The sequence below is a fragment of the Vicia villosa genome, unplaced genomic scaffold (genome assembly GCF_029867415.1).
Source record: "Vicia villosa cultivar HV-30 ecotype Madison, WI unplaced genomic scaffold, Vvil1.0 ctg.001790F_1_1, whole genome shotgun sequence".
Classification (NCBI taxonomy): domain Eukaryota; kingdom Viridiplantae; phylum Streptophyta; class Magnoliopsida; order Fabales; family Fabaceae; genus Vicia; species Vicia villosa.
Window position 1 is genome coordinate 181,858 of NW_026705727.1, and position 13,364 is coordinate 195,221.

Sequence of the window (13,364 nt, forward strand, 5' to 3'; positions counted from 1 at the left end):
GAAATTTGAAATTTCCGGTACTGGGATTTTTTACCGAAAATTTGTGAAATTTGTGATACGGGGTAATGAGTTTTGTAAAATTACCGGAATTTTTAAAATCTCCGGTAAATGGATATCGGAAATTTGTTAAAATCAAATAATTTCCGGTATCAGAAAAAAAATGATATCAAAAGTTTACTTTTTGAATGATTTTCTCCGACAGTAATGTTTTTTTAGAAAAGATAAAAATTTTGAGTTAATAGTGTTAGAGGTATTTTGAGAATAACGCAAAATAGAGGGTGGACTGTTTAATAAAATGAGGGGTGACATGCAGATTCCCAAATAAAAGCCCAAACCCAAAACACTGTCGTATAACGAGTTCATTCTTGCGATTGGCGTAGAAGCTATGGGAACATAGAAAAAGCAGAAAATCAAGTTGTGGTGCTGATTCATTTTCATGGAGGCCACTAAAGAAGAAGCAGCTCCAACATCAGAACAAAATCCAAATTCGAATCAAAATCCAAATTCAAATCCGAATCCAAATCGAAACCCTAATCCTCCTCGTACGACGAAAGCAAAATCGTGTAAGGGATGCGCTTATTACTCATCTGTTCGTAGAGCCAATTCTCAAAATCCAGCTTGTTATGGATTATCAAGAACACTAGAGCAAGGTTACTTTCTCTTTTATTTTGTTACGTTCTGTTTTGGTTTGATTTTTGTGTGAAACGCTTGAATTGAAATTTGTTATTGAATTTGCTGTGTTTTTTTATGAGATAGGAAATAGTTTCGATGCATAATTTGTATCTTTACGGTCGCGGTCGGTGTAAAGGCTTTCACGATTTCGGTCAGGGTTGTAACAGTGATTATGGTTGTTGCAGTGTGAATTAATCACAATCATAAAAATGGTGAATAGTGGTATCAGTGTTTACACCTTCTGATACAGTTTTGTCGCGGTAATGCACTGTTTTTGAAAACCTTGTGAGGGACTAAAATCAATTGTGTGTGATGTAAAGGGAATTGAAGGTTGAATGTTTAAAATAGCCTTGCATTTCACAGATTATTCTTTGGTTTCTCTATAGCGTATTATTCTTTGGCATCTTTGTAAGTATTTGTAATCAGTAATCACAGACTAGTCCTCTTTTTATGATGAGACGTACTTGGTTGGTTGTTAGCTTGTATTTGAGATAGTGTTGTCAAATAGTTGCTACGGGCTATTGCGCTATTACATAGGGAAATTTGAACAAGCTGCTATTGTTAGCTTGTATTTTGAGAATCGTCAAGAATAATTCTTGTTGAAAGAGGGAGACTAGCCTTCATATAGATAGAGAGACTGAGCTTTTGAAACAAGTCTGAGAATGAGCAAAATGTAAGGGAAATGTTTGTGAGGATTAATTGGTAAACTTGATAAAACTAGGGTATAGTTGTCCGTTTTAAATAATTAAAACTTCAGCAAAAATAAGTCTAGTCTAATTTGAAAGGATGTTGAATGTATAACTCACTTAGAGTTAGATGGATTTCCAAATCAAATCAATTACCAGTTCCGTGTTATATTACGACTATCCAAATAAGGAATTCCATTTATCCAGTTCCTCATTTTTGTTTTTAAGGTTTAGAAAAGAAGGATTCTAGGTTTTAGTTAAGTAAAGCATTTTTAAAATCAAAGCCCAACCTGATTAAGAAGTGATCAACAAAACCTGAAGCCCGACATGATTTCCCTTTACGATCTTTCATGAAGATCTCAATCTTGACCATAATGGCACCAGAAAAAGATCTTGCCCTGTGGTTTCCCTTTACGATCTTGCATGGAGATCTCAATCTTGACCATAATGGTGCCAGAAAAAGATCTTGCCCTGATGTAGCATGTTGGGAAATCATGACACGTAGAATCGTATGATCCTGAGACCCAACACTAGATCTTGACTACATTGTTAATAACTTTTATACAAAGCTTACCGTGCGATAGCAACACTTTATACACTTGAAACCTGTTTTTTTGGAACTTTGGTGATCAGATGCATGGTGTTTTGTCGTGGACATGGTAATACTTATACTTTTTTGTCTGTTAAGTTTTTTGACCTTGTATCTTTATTTTGTTTGATTTTATTTTACTGTCAATTTGTTAATTTTACTCATTCAGTTCACTAATTACATCCACCATTGTCCTTATGGTGAACCTTCATCCAGATTACATTTCTATTTTGTTATTAATTAATCATTTTTGGTAGTAATAGATAATGCTTACTAAATTTTTGTTTCCTTTATATTGGTTTTATATTCTAAGATTTGCCTTATTTGTGAAAGTTTAGTAAATGTTTCTGTTAATGCCTATAAAGTTTTGAATTTTGATATTGATGTTCTAATGCTTATAACCAGTTCCCCCATATGTCGTGGGAGAAACCGAGTTGGCAGCTTCTAAAGAAGGCCGCAAACTTGTAAACTTCAAGTATGCTTGTATTGGATACTCTGTCTACTTAGACAACAAAGATTCTCCACCTGACTCGCAGGACAAGCAAAGAAAATTGCCCTTCTGCGTTGGTCTTGAGGTCTTACATCTCAACCTTCTTTCCCTTGTTTATGCTTTATGAAAAACACTGTTTATCTGGTTTCAAGGGTTATGTTGGGAGTTTGGACATATTTTGTGTAATTTATTGATTTATACATCAGGAGGAAGCATCAATTTGATATGAGGACCAAATATTTAATTTGAGGCTATGAGATAAAATAAAATTAAAAAATGGAGGATGCGGGTTAGGGGGGAGCTTTTGCAGAAGCAGGAACTTCAACTGTGTTCCAATAAAATATGGTCCAAGTTTCTGACAGTATTTCACATGTTTCAGGTGGTCTCAGAGGTGAATTCTTCTACTTCACCTGCTAGGGATGTTCCTGCTCATGCTCGTAAAACTAACGGTATTAAATTTATTGGTTTTTCTTCCATTTACCCTTACAGTCCCATATGTTATTTCCTTCTTTTCAATCACTCCTCATTAACATTCTCAACTCAGTTCTTTATGGTGTGTGCTAATCGACTTAGACAATGTTTATTATCAAGATAGCAAGAATTTGCTATATAAATATCTATATTATCTTTTTAAAAAATGAAAAGGATCTTTTTTTTGTGAGCATCAGTCAGTTTTCCAATGTTGAAGAATTTTTTAGTTGAATCATTTGTTCTTGGTAGTATGCATCAAATATTTTCCAGGACTTCTGCTAATCAATTTTCTGTGCTTATACTACCATTGGACTTTTCCACTCTTGTAATGGAGCAATTGATATCATGAATGCTAACACATCACTGTCCTATATACAACTGTATTGTGTAATTATTCCTTCTGTATCTGTGCTTTCCCATATAATTGTCGTTTCTTTTCTTTTCTTTTCTACTATGCGCGTGTTCCTAAATAATTGTCATTATCCATTTCACATGAAATAAAAACCAACAATAAACTCCTTCACATAAAGTAAATGAAGGATTTTGCATGGATCTCTATGCCAAACAATCATCTTATTGTAGAGGCTGATACTATGTCGGAGATTTATTTTGTGGTTGAATCAGTTTCTTCTTCTCTTCCCTTTTTTATTCGTACTTGTTTCTTTAAGTGCCTTTTCATTTTGTGGTTTTTTGTCCTTTGTCCAGAGCGCGAACATGCAACCCCTCAACCACGAATCGGTAAACCTCCAAATACTTCAGCAGAAGAATTCTTAAACAGGCAAGCAGAGGTTTTCAAAATCCCATTTTGTTAAAGATGTGGTCTGAATATTAGTGATTATAACACCTGAATATTCTGCATTGCAGGTTTCAAAAAAATGCTACCCTAGTGGCAAACGGCGTTGTAAAAAACTTGAACAGAGTGGGTAACTATGTAAAAGATACTGTAGACGACATTCTATATCGGCGACCCAAATGAAGCTGGCCATTGCAATTTCTTTGCAAGAAATGATTTCAAATTTAGATACTGGTCATTTTGCCAATTAATTGTTGTATTCTGACAAGTTTTGGTACTTACTAGTTACTATGTATACTTTTCTGAACAATCATAATAATAAAATTACATGACCATCCCAAAATTTATAATGGGTCTTTTTCATTTGTTTGTTCTATAACTTCCTGGTCCTGATAGGTGACCCATAGTTTCTGAGTGAGTTGATTATGAGTTAATTAAGGCCTTACTTAAGAGAAGTAAGGCATGTGCCTGTAAATTAGAGGAGAAATTTGGAGTTGAGCATTTTTTTAGTGGCATGGTGCACATTGAATCTCTGCGGCAGAGATGAGAGGGTGAAGTTGATGTATCAACTCCTTGTGCTATTTGTGCCACTCTGGGAAGGCCATGTATTGGGCCAAATTGTGACCAGTATGAGTCACACTATATTTATGATATTGTCCAAATCATCATCATACCTCTCACCCTTACAAACTATAAGAAATAACTTAATTAGTTTTTTTTTTTAAAAGAATTAAAATTGGTCTTATCTAAAAGTAAGTTTTGAAAGTAAAATATTTATATTTGGATAAATATTTACATTGTAAGTTTTAGTATAGAACTCATGTTTAACAAAAACTATAAATTTATCTTCATATAGAATCAATTATGGAGAGCATAATCAATTATATTTGAGAGTAAAATTCAATTTATACATTTAAAATCAATTTGAGTATTTCAAACACTAAACCAAATATTCTAGCAAAATTTAATTTTAAATTTCTCTTCAACTCATTCCAAAACAGCCCCTTATCATATCTCTTCACTTCCAAACATTCTTATAACTTGAGCAGCACATCCCATCGCCGAAGTGCGATTTCTGCAACATTACGACATCAATCCTGTTTGCAAACTTGCAACTGATCCTCTTCCAAGACCCAAGGCTACTCAACTGACAACTTCGCAGCACACCAGCAGAGCTGACACATCGCAACTTTCTAATTTTCCTCTCCTACAATTAATCACCAAATACCTCTAATCATCTTCCTTCAAGATGTTCCAACCCAATTACCCGTCAAATCTTAATTCCAAGTCACCTTCAATTCGGGAACAACAAACTCCAACAACGCTTGCACTGTTGTCAACAACAGCCTACTGAATCAATCATCTTACAACTGAAACATAACCGAAGCTTCTCCCCCACTTGTTTCAAACCAACTTCTGCAACAAACAACCAAGTACCGACAGTGATTCACTCACATGTCGCGTACCAAGGGATAATATGCCGACAGTATTCAACTGTCGTGCAACTCAACTGACTCGACAATTGGCCGGACGGACCGACCCGCTCTGATACCACTATTGTAACACCCTTCTAAACCCCGCGGAAATTATTAAAATAATTCAGAGTAAAACATGAAAACAAGGGTGCCACAGTTCCAATTAAAACAAATCATCATAAATCAATTGTCATGCTTCACTTAGGAACGAATCATCAATTTAACAAAATCATGTTTTTACACAACGGAATATTCATCATACGGATAAGCATAACATCATCTATGCAATATCCCACAAAATTAATACAATAACAACACAATAGAGTAACATCGTAGACTCTAAACTAGCGTTCCCCAGTGTTACAATATCAGAGCATGACACCGACGCTATACTTAAACAAACTGGCCTATGAGCTATCCTCACCAAAGCCACAAGCCGCTATTCGCCAATCTGAAAATGTCAACAGTAAGGGTGAGTCTCATTCAAATTAACAAATGTTATTGAATCATAAATAATAACACATCATAGTTACATCATTCACCCAATTGTTTCATAAACAGACATTCAGACAAGTTTCATCATCACAAAACAATCAACCAACACATCATCAATATTTATAACAATGGAATACATCCAATCATGTTATAAAAGTCATGCATATGAATGCAACTGACACTATGCATGTGGTACCAACATCATCAAATGGGAATAACCCATGACCGATCCAACATCATCAAGATACGGCCCTGCCAGCACAGATTCCACACAATGGGAATCATGCCCTTCACTGATCTAACACACCCTTATGGATACAGTATCATCAATGAACAGGAATGAATGCAAACATACATGAACATACTTATACCATCGTCAAATCTATGAGTAACATCATCAAATACTCATTTCATCATCATCATCATCATCATCAACATCATCATCATCAAAGTATGTTTATATACATTAGCATCATTCACATACAATCAATCATCATCATCATCATTAAGGAACATACATGTATCCACATCATTCTAAAACAAAGCAATCATCATCATATAATTCTCAACCAATCATCACATCATAATGTTTTTCAAAACAACATATTATATTGTCACATTTCATCATATATGTCAACAATACGTCATCCATCCAACAAACAAGCTATTCACATCGTACTCACATCATCACAAAACTATCTCATAAGATTCATCATAGCAACAAACAAATCATCACATGAATCATGTTTTAAACATAGCTTGTATCGTTACATCTTATCATATATATCCACAACACATCATACATCAAAACAAGCAAAGTCGTGAAATAATCTCAAGCTACTAATCATTTCATCATCCTAACATAAAGAATACCTCATAAGCTTCATCCTGCTTGAAACGGCACACAAAACGGACCAACGGTTCAAAAGTTATGAGTTTTCTAAAATGATTCATTTTTCAAAAACCTTCAGCCGTAACGGGTTACGAAAATAATTTTTCAAAAAAATCTTCAGCCGTAACGGGTTACAAAAAGGCGTAACGGGTTACGAAGAACAATTTTCCAAAACACAGTTTCAGCCGTAACCGGTTACGAACAACACCGTAACCGGTTACGAACTCGTAACCAGCCAAAAAACCCATTTTTTCGCGACCGTAACCGGTTACAAGCCCGACCGTAACCGGTTACATCACCTGTAACAGCAAAAAAAGCACTTTTGACAGCAGCTTATTTCCATCCAACACGACCCAAATCGAATCATTTCGACCATGCACGAAAAACAGAATCAATTCACAATTATTCCATGTCATTTCATGCCTCAACAACACATTCAAACACAATCAAACATCACAAACAAGCATTTACACATACTTTATCAATATGAACCACAACAACACAAACATCATAGATTCTAGCCAAATGATCAATCATCATCCAAATTGACTCAAATCCCTAACTCTATCATATGACTCAATCGATACGAAATAATATATCTATATCAGTCCTATTATCCATAACCCGATAATAGATGTTAATCGGAAGAGTCCCCCCTTACCTTAGCCAAATTCTTGAACGAGTCTTCTTCCTCTTTGATTCTCTTTCCCGTTCTTCAGCTCCTCTTCTCACAACTTCTTGTTTTCACATTCTAATTCTTTCTCCTCTTGTTTTCCTTATTTTATGAAAAACATAAAATTAGAAATGGGCTCCTTCACATTTACACCCCCACATTACTAATTCCACCATAAGGCCCAACAACTCAACATTTTATATTTCTTTCTACATAATCCTAATAAAATGCTAATTCAAATTAATTAATTTAAAATTTTAATTAAATTAATTAAATAAGAAATTTTGGGATGTTACAACTCTCCCCCACTAAAAGAGTTTTCGTCCTCGAAAACATATCTCAAGTGAAAAGTTTCGGACAGGAGTCTTTCATCTGACTCTCCAGTTCCCATGTAACATTTACATCAGTCGATCCTCAAAAATCCATCTGACATAACCAATAGGAAGCACATCTCACACATTCAATCTCAACTCTTACGTCGCATTTGACCACCTAAAGGCGTACCACTTGCGATATCTTCAAAAGGTTAACAACAATAGAACAATTGAGATACGACCCATACAATACGCCCAATAACCGAATAATATAATTACGCAACCATGGTATGATCACATTGATCAACACTGCAGTAATGCATTCCATCTACCAAACGTATCGATCTTAGATATAATTTCCATCTGAAAGATAAAATAATACTTACACTTTTCACCAATTGCTTCCTTCAAGAAACTCAATACTCATATTCCCATACCATCGAATTCCAAACTCCTCTTAAGTCACACCATCAATTATCCAACACGTTACATTCCACTTTTGCTGCACTATTCTGATCACTCATTACAATCATCTACACCAATTAGATTTCCGAGCTTTACCCGATTCCGACTCTCTTTACTCATTCGTTCAAGAATCATTCTTTACCATTCATGGTACTAATCTACCACTTATCAATACTTACTCGCACTCAAAAACAAATTCCAGATTTATTTCATCTATTAAAACATTCCAACCATCAAAACAAGTACACACAAGTAATTATAATCACACTCGTCGGCCTCAATACGCTATTTCTTACAAAATAACTCAAATTGAGTTTCGCTCTTCTCTAAGAATTAAATCAAACTCATCATTCTTAGAGTATAATCCCTTATTATATCTGGAATCTGCAATAACATCTTACAACAACACAAAATTATTATAGCATCATATGGTATCAACTCGTCGTCTTAACTTCGCCTAATATATACTCGTTAATTACGTACAACCATAATGACATATTCATCATCTCGGCAATTATTCAAAAGAGTTATAATTCTTCGACACGTCATCCTTACATCCACTGGGTTCTAAATCCAATATATAGATCAATACACATTCTCTATGCAGGCTCTTGACATATCAATTCCTCACTTCCCACAAGTAGTACTCATAACACTACTCCACATCGCACTTCTGCTGCGCGACTCTGATTACCCGTCTTAAGTCATCGTCCAATATGTCGCACTCTTTCACATTCATTTCTTCATAAGTTCACACAACATGGTGAGTGATTATTCTCACGGCTTAGCATTCACCACATCTTATACTATTAAGGTAACAAAACAAGCTCATCTCATTTATATGATTCCGCCTACTATCAACAAGAGATTAAGGGTGATCAAGTCCTCAATTTGTCAATAGATAGCCGACAACCATATGTAAGCATAAACCGTCGTTACTACATAATAATGTTCTTTCCGAGTTTGCACTCAAACTCATTAACATCGTCGTAGTTCAATAATTCACTTTGAGTCTTTACAACTCGCACACTTCCCTCTCATTGGATCTTATCGGTGAGACACCGACATCTAAACATTTTACACAATCCGCTTCATAGTCGCTTAGTATCACACACTTGTCAAGTACTTCCAACTTCGCAATCGCTAATATACTCGTACATTACTATTCATCTCGTTCCAAATCAAAATCCTTATCTTAGCAAAAGACCGTGATAACATTCATAACTCATGGTTTTACTCTAAATTCCATAACATCTTTCGCGCCCAAATGTCATTCCACTCGACATCTCAACAAAGTCTTTCTCACATCAACAGGTTTCAGAAATTCTCTACAATTCTTCTTCTATACATGTCGTTGCTTTGGCGTCATAAATACGACTTCAGTCGTTCTAAAGCTTATTTCACCTTTCCTACTAATTCACTCTTCACTAAAATCCATCGGCACTCAAATCGTCTTTATTATCGAACATCTCATCAGCCTATTCATCGACAACATATTCTACTCAATTTTGTTTCAAACAGTCGCGGTAGTAGGCATTCTTATTCAACAAGTTTCACGCTTCCATAACCGACTTCAGAACCTCTCCTCATAGGATCACTCTACTGTATTTATAAACCTCCCATAAGGTAGAACATAATCTCTCTTCTTCGTAGGTTCAAACGACACATAATTCCGACACTCGGAACTCAAGATATGAATTTTCCAATCGTTATCCGAAAATGCAACACCGACGCCATACAACGACACTTTAAACTATATTTCCAAAACTCCTCAAATGGTACACTTAATTTCTAAAATTACTTCTCAACAAGCCTTTAATTATTCCCTCAATCCGTTCAACTCTGACACTGACATCCCGTGCAGTACCGCTAATAAGTCTAGTTCTAAGGACAAGTGTAACCGTAACTTCACCTCTTTCCAACGTCATCCTGTCACAATTAATTATGTTACAGCTGCTGCAACCATTTTTATAACAAATTTCATCTCGTTAGCTTTCCGACGCTTCAAACGGAACTCAAATCAGATGTCCAGAACTCCAGTTATGAATTTTCGAAGTTCTACAGCTATTCAGCAATTTTCCTGCGTTTTACTTACGAAAATCTCACTCCAAAACTCATTCTCTTCAACTCGATCACATTCCAAACAGCCCCTTATCATATCTCTTCACTTCCAAACATTCTTATAACTTGAGCAGCACATCCCATCGCCGAAGTGCGATTTCTGCAACATTACGACATCAATCCTGTTTGCAAACTTGCAACTGATCCTCTTCCAAGACCCAAGGCTACTCAACTGACAACTTCGCAGCACACCAGCAGAGCTGACACATCGCAACTTTCTAATTTTCCTCTCCTACAATTAATCACCAAATACCTCTAATCATCTTCCTTCAAGATGTTCCAACCCAATTACCCGTCAAATCTTAATTCCAAGTCACCTTCAATTCGGGAACAACAAACTCCAACAACGCTTGCACTGTTGTCAACAACAGCCTACTGAATCAATCATCTTACAACTGAAACATAACCGAAGCTTCTCCCCCACTTGTTTCAAACCAACTTCTGCAACAAACAACCAAGTACCGACAGTGATTCACTCACATGTCGCGTACCAAGGGATAATATGCCGACAGTATTCAACTGTCGTGCAACTCAACTGACTCGACAATTGGCCGGACGGACCGACCCGCTCTGATACCACTATTGTAACACCCTTCTAAACCCCGCGGAAATTATTAAAATAATTCAGAGTAAAACATGAAAACAAGGGTGCCACAGTTCCAATTAAAACAAATCATCATAAATCAATTGTCATGCTTCACTTAGGAACGAATCATCAATTTAACAAAATCATGTTTTTACACAACGGAATATTCATCATACGGATAAGCATAACATCATCTATGCAATATCCCACAAAATTAATACAATAACAACACAATAGAGTAACATCGTAGACTCTAAACTAGCGTTCCCCAGTGTTACAATATCAGAGCATGACACCGACACTATACTTAAACAAACTGGCCTATGAGCTATCCTCACCAAAGCCACAAGCCGCTATTCGCCAATCTGAAAATGTCAACAGTAAGGGTGAGTCTCATTCAAATTAACAAATGTTATTGAATCATAAATAATAACACATCATAGTTACATCATTCACCCAATTGTTTCATAAACAGACATTCAGACAAGTTTCATCATCACAAAACAATCAACCAACACATCATCAATATTTATAACAATGGAATACATCCAATCATGTTATAAAAGTCATGCATATGAATGCAACTGACACTATGCATGTGGTACCAACATCATCAAATGGGAATAACCCATGACCGATCCAACATCATCAAGATACGGCCCTGCCAGCACAGATTCCACACAATGGGAATCATGCCCTTCACTGATCTAACACACCCTTATGGATACAGTATCATCAATGAACAGGAATGAATGCAAACATACATGAACATACTTATACCATCATCAAGTCTATGAGTAACATCATCAAATACTCATTTCATCATCATCATCATCATCAACATCATCATCATCAAAGTATGTTTATATACATTAGCATCATTCACATACAATCAATCATCATCATCATCATTAAGGAACATACATGTATCCACATCATTCTAAAACAAAGCAATCATCATCATATAATTCTCAACCAATCATCACATCATAATGTTTTTCAAAACAACATATTATATTGTCACATTTCATCATATATGTCAACAATACGTCATCCATCCAACAAACAAGCTATTCACATCGTACTCACATCATCACAAAACTATCTCATAAGATTCATCATACCAACAAACAAATCATCACATGAATCATGTTTTAAACATAGCTTGTATCGTTACATCTTATCATATATATCCACAACACATCATACATCAAAACAAGCAAAGTCGTGAAATAATCTCAAGCTACTAATCATTTCATCATCCTAACATAAAGAATACCTCATAAGCTTCATCCTGCTTGAAACGGCACACAAAACGGACCAACGGTTCAAAAGTTATGAGTTTTCTAAAATGATTCATTTTTCAAAAACCTTCAGCCGTAACGGGTTACGAAAAGGCGTAACGGGTTACAAAAATAATTTTTCAAAAAAAGCTTCAGCCGTAATGGGTTATGAAGAACAATTTTCCAAAACAAAGTTTCAGCCGTAACCGATTATGAACAATACCGTAACCGGTTACGAACTCGTAACCAGCCAAAAAACCCATTTTTTCGCGACCGTAACCGGTTACAAGCCCGACCGTAACCGGTTACATCACCTGTAACAGCAAAAAAAGCACTTTTGACAGCAGCTTATTTCCATCCAACACGACCCAAATCGAATCATTTCGACCATGCACGAAAAACAGAATCAATTCACAATTATTCCATGTCATTTCATGCCTCAACAACACATTCAAACACAATCAAACATCACAAACAAGCATTTACACATACTTTATCAATTTGAACCACAACAACACAAACATCATGGATTCTAGCCAAATGATCAATCATCATCCAAGTTGACTCAAATCCCTAACTCTATCATAGGACTCAATCGATACGAAATAATATATCTATATCAGTCCTATTATCCATAACCCGATAATAGATGTTAATCAGAAGAGTCCCCCATTATCTTAGCCAAATTCTTGAATGGGTCTTCTTCCTCTTTGATTCTCTTTCCCGTTCTTCAGCTCCTCTTCTCACAACTTCTTGTTTTCACGTTCTAATTCTTTCTCCTCTTGTTTTCCTTATTTTATGAAAAACATAAAATTAGAAATGAGCTCCTTCACACTTACACCCCCACATTACTAATTCCACCATAAGGCCCAACAACTTAACATTTTATATTTCTTTCCACATAAGCCCAATAAAATTCTAATTCAAATTAATTAATTTAAAAATTTAATTAAATTAATTAAATAAGAAATTTTGGGATGTTACAAAGGGCGCCCGCCCTAAGGGAAAGGGCCGCCCGCCCCACCATGTGGGGTCTTCCCACTTTTTCTTCTCTAAGGACGTCCGTCCCACCTTATGACCCCCGTCCCTACTTTATTTTCTTTCCTTCCCAGAGTCATATTTCATTTAATCCTCTTCAGTGTTCAACCCAGAACAATTTAGTTTCCAGAATTTCATCGATTCAATATCACAAGATTATTCGCCACACAGAAGAATATTCATCAATCAATTTATCAGGGCAACTTCCATTCATTCAACAAATCACAAGCAGCACCATTATTCAATAATTAACATAGCAGCAAATTTTTCACAAACGATTGACAAAGAAATTCACACAGTAACAACACTAACACCAAAAAT

General features: G+C 35.6%; 1 protein-coding gene across 1 annotated transcript; it reads left to right on the forward strand.

The window, feature by feature from the left end:
- The first annotated feature begins 343 nt into the window (after positions 1 to 343).
- LOC131636571 (uncharacterized) lies at positions 344 to 4,064 on the forward strand. Its single transcript, XM_058907178.1, has 5 exons — positions 344 to 650; positions 2,353 to 2,522; positions 2,817 to 2,886; positions 3,614 to 3,686; positions 3,773 to 4,064. Exons 1-5 carry the CDS (start codon positions 437 to 439, stop codon positions 3,882 to 3,884), a joined length of 639 nt encoding a protein of 212 aa, XP_058763161.1. The 5' UTR covers positions 344 to 436; the 3' UTR covers positions 3,885 to 4,064.
- Positions 4,065 to 13,364: the final 9,300 nt, after the last annotated feature.

Bases quoted from the DNA above. Each gene is read 5' to 3' on its own strand.
- LOC131636571 (XM_058907178.1), top strand. From the start codon at position 437: ATGGAGGCCACTAAAGAAGAAGCAGCTCCAACATCAGAACAAAATCCA. The intron at 2,523-2,816 runs GTCTTACATCTC...CACATGTTTCAG, and splicing joins CCTTCTGCGTTGGTCTTGAG to GTGGTCTCAGAGGTGAATTC. The intron at 3,687-3,772 runs GCAAGCAGAGGT...TCTGCATTGCAG, and splicing joins GCAGAAGAATTCTTAAACAG to GTTTCAAAAAAATGCTACCC.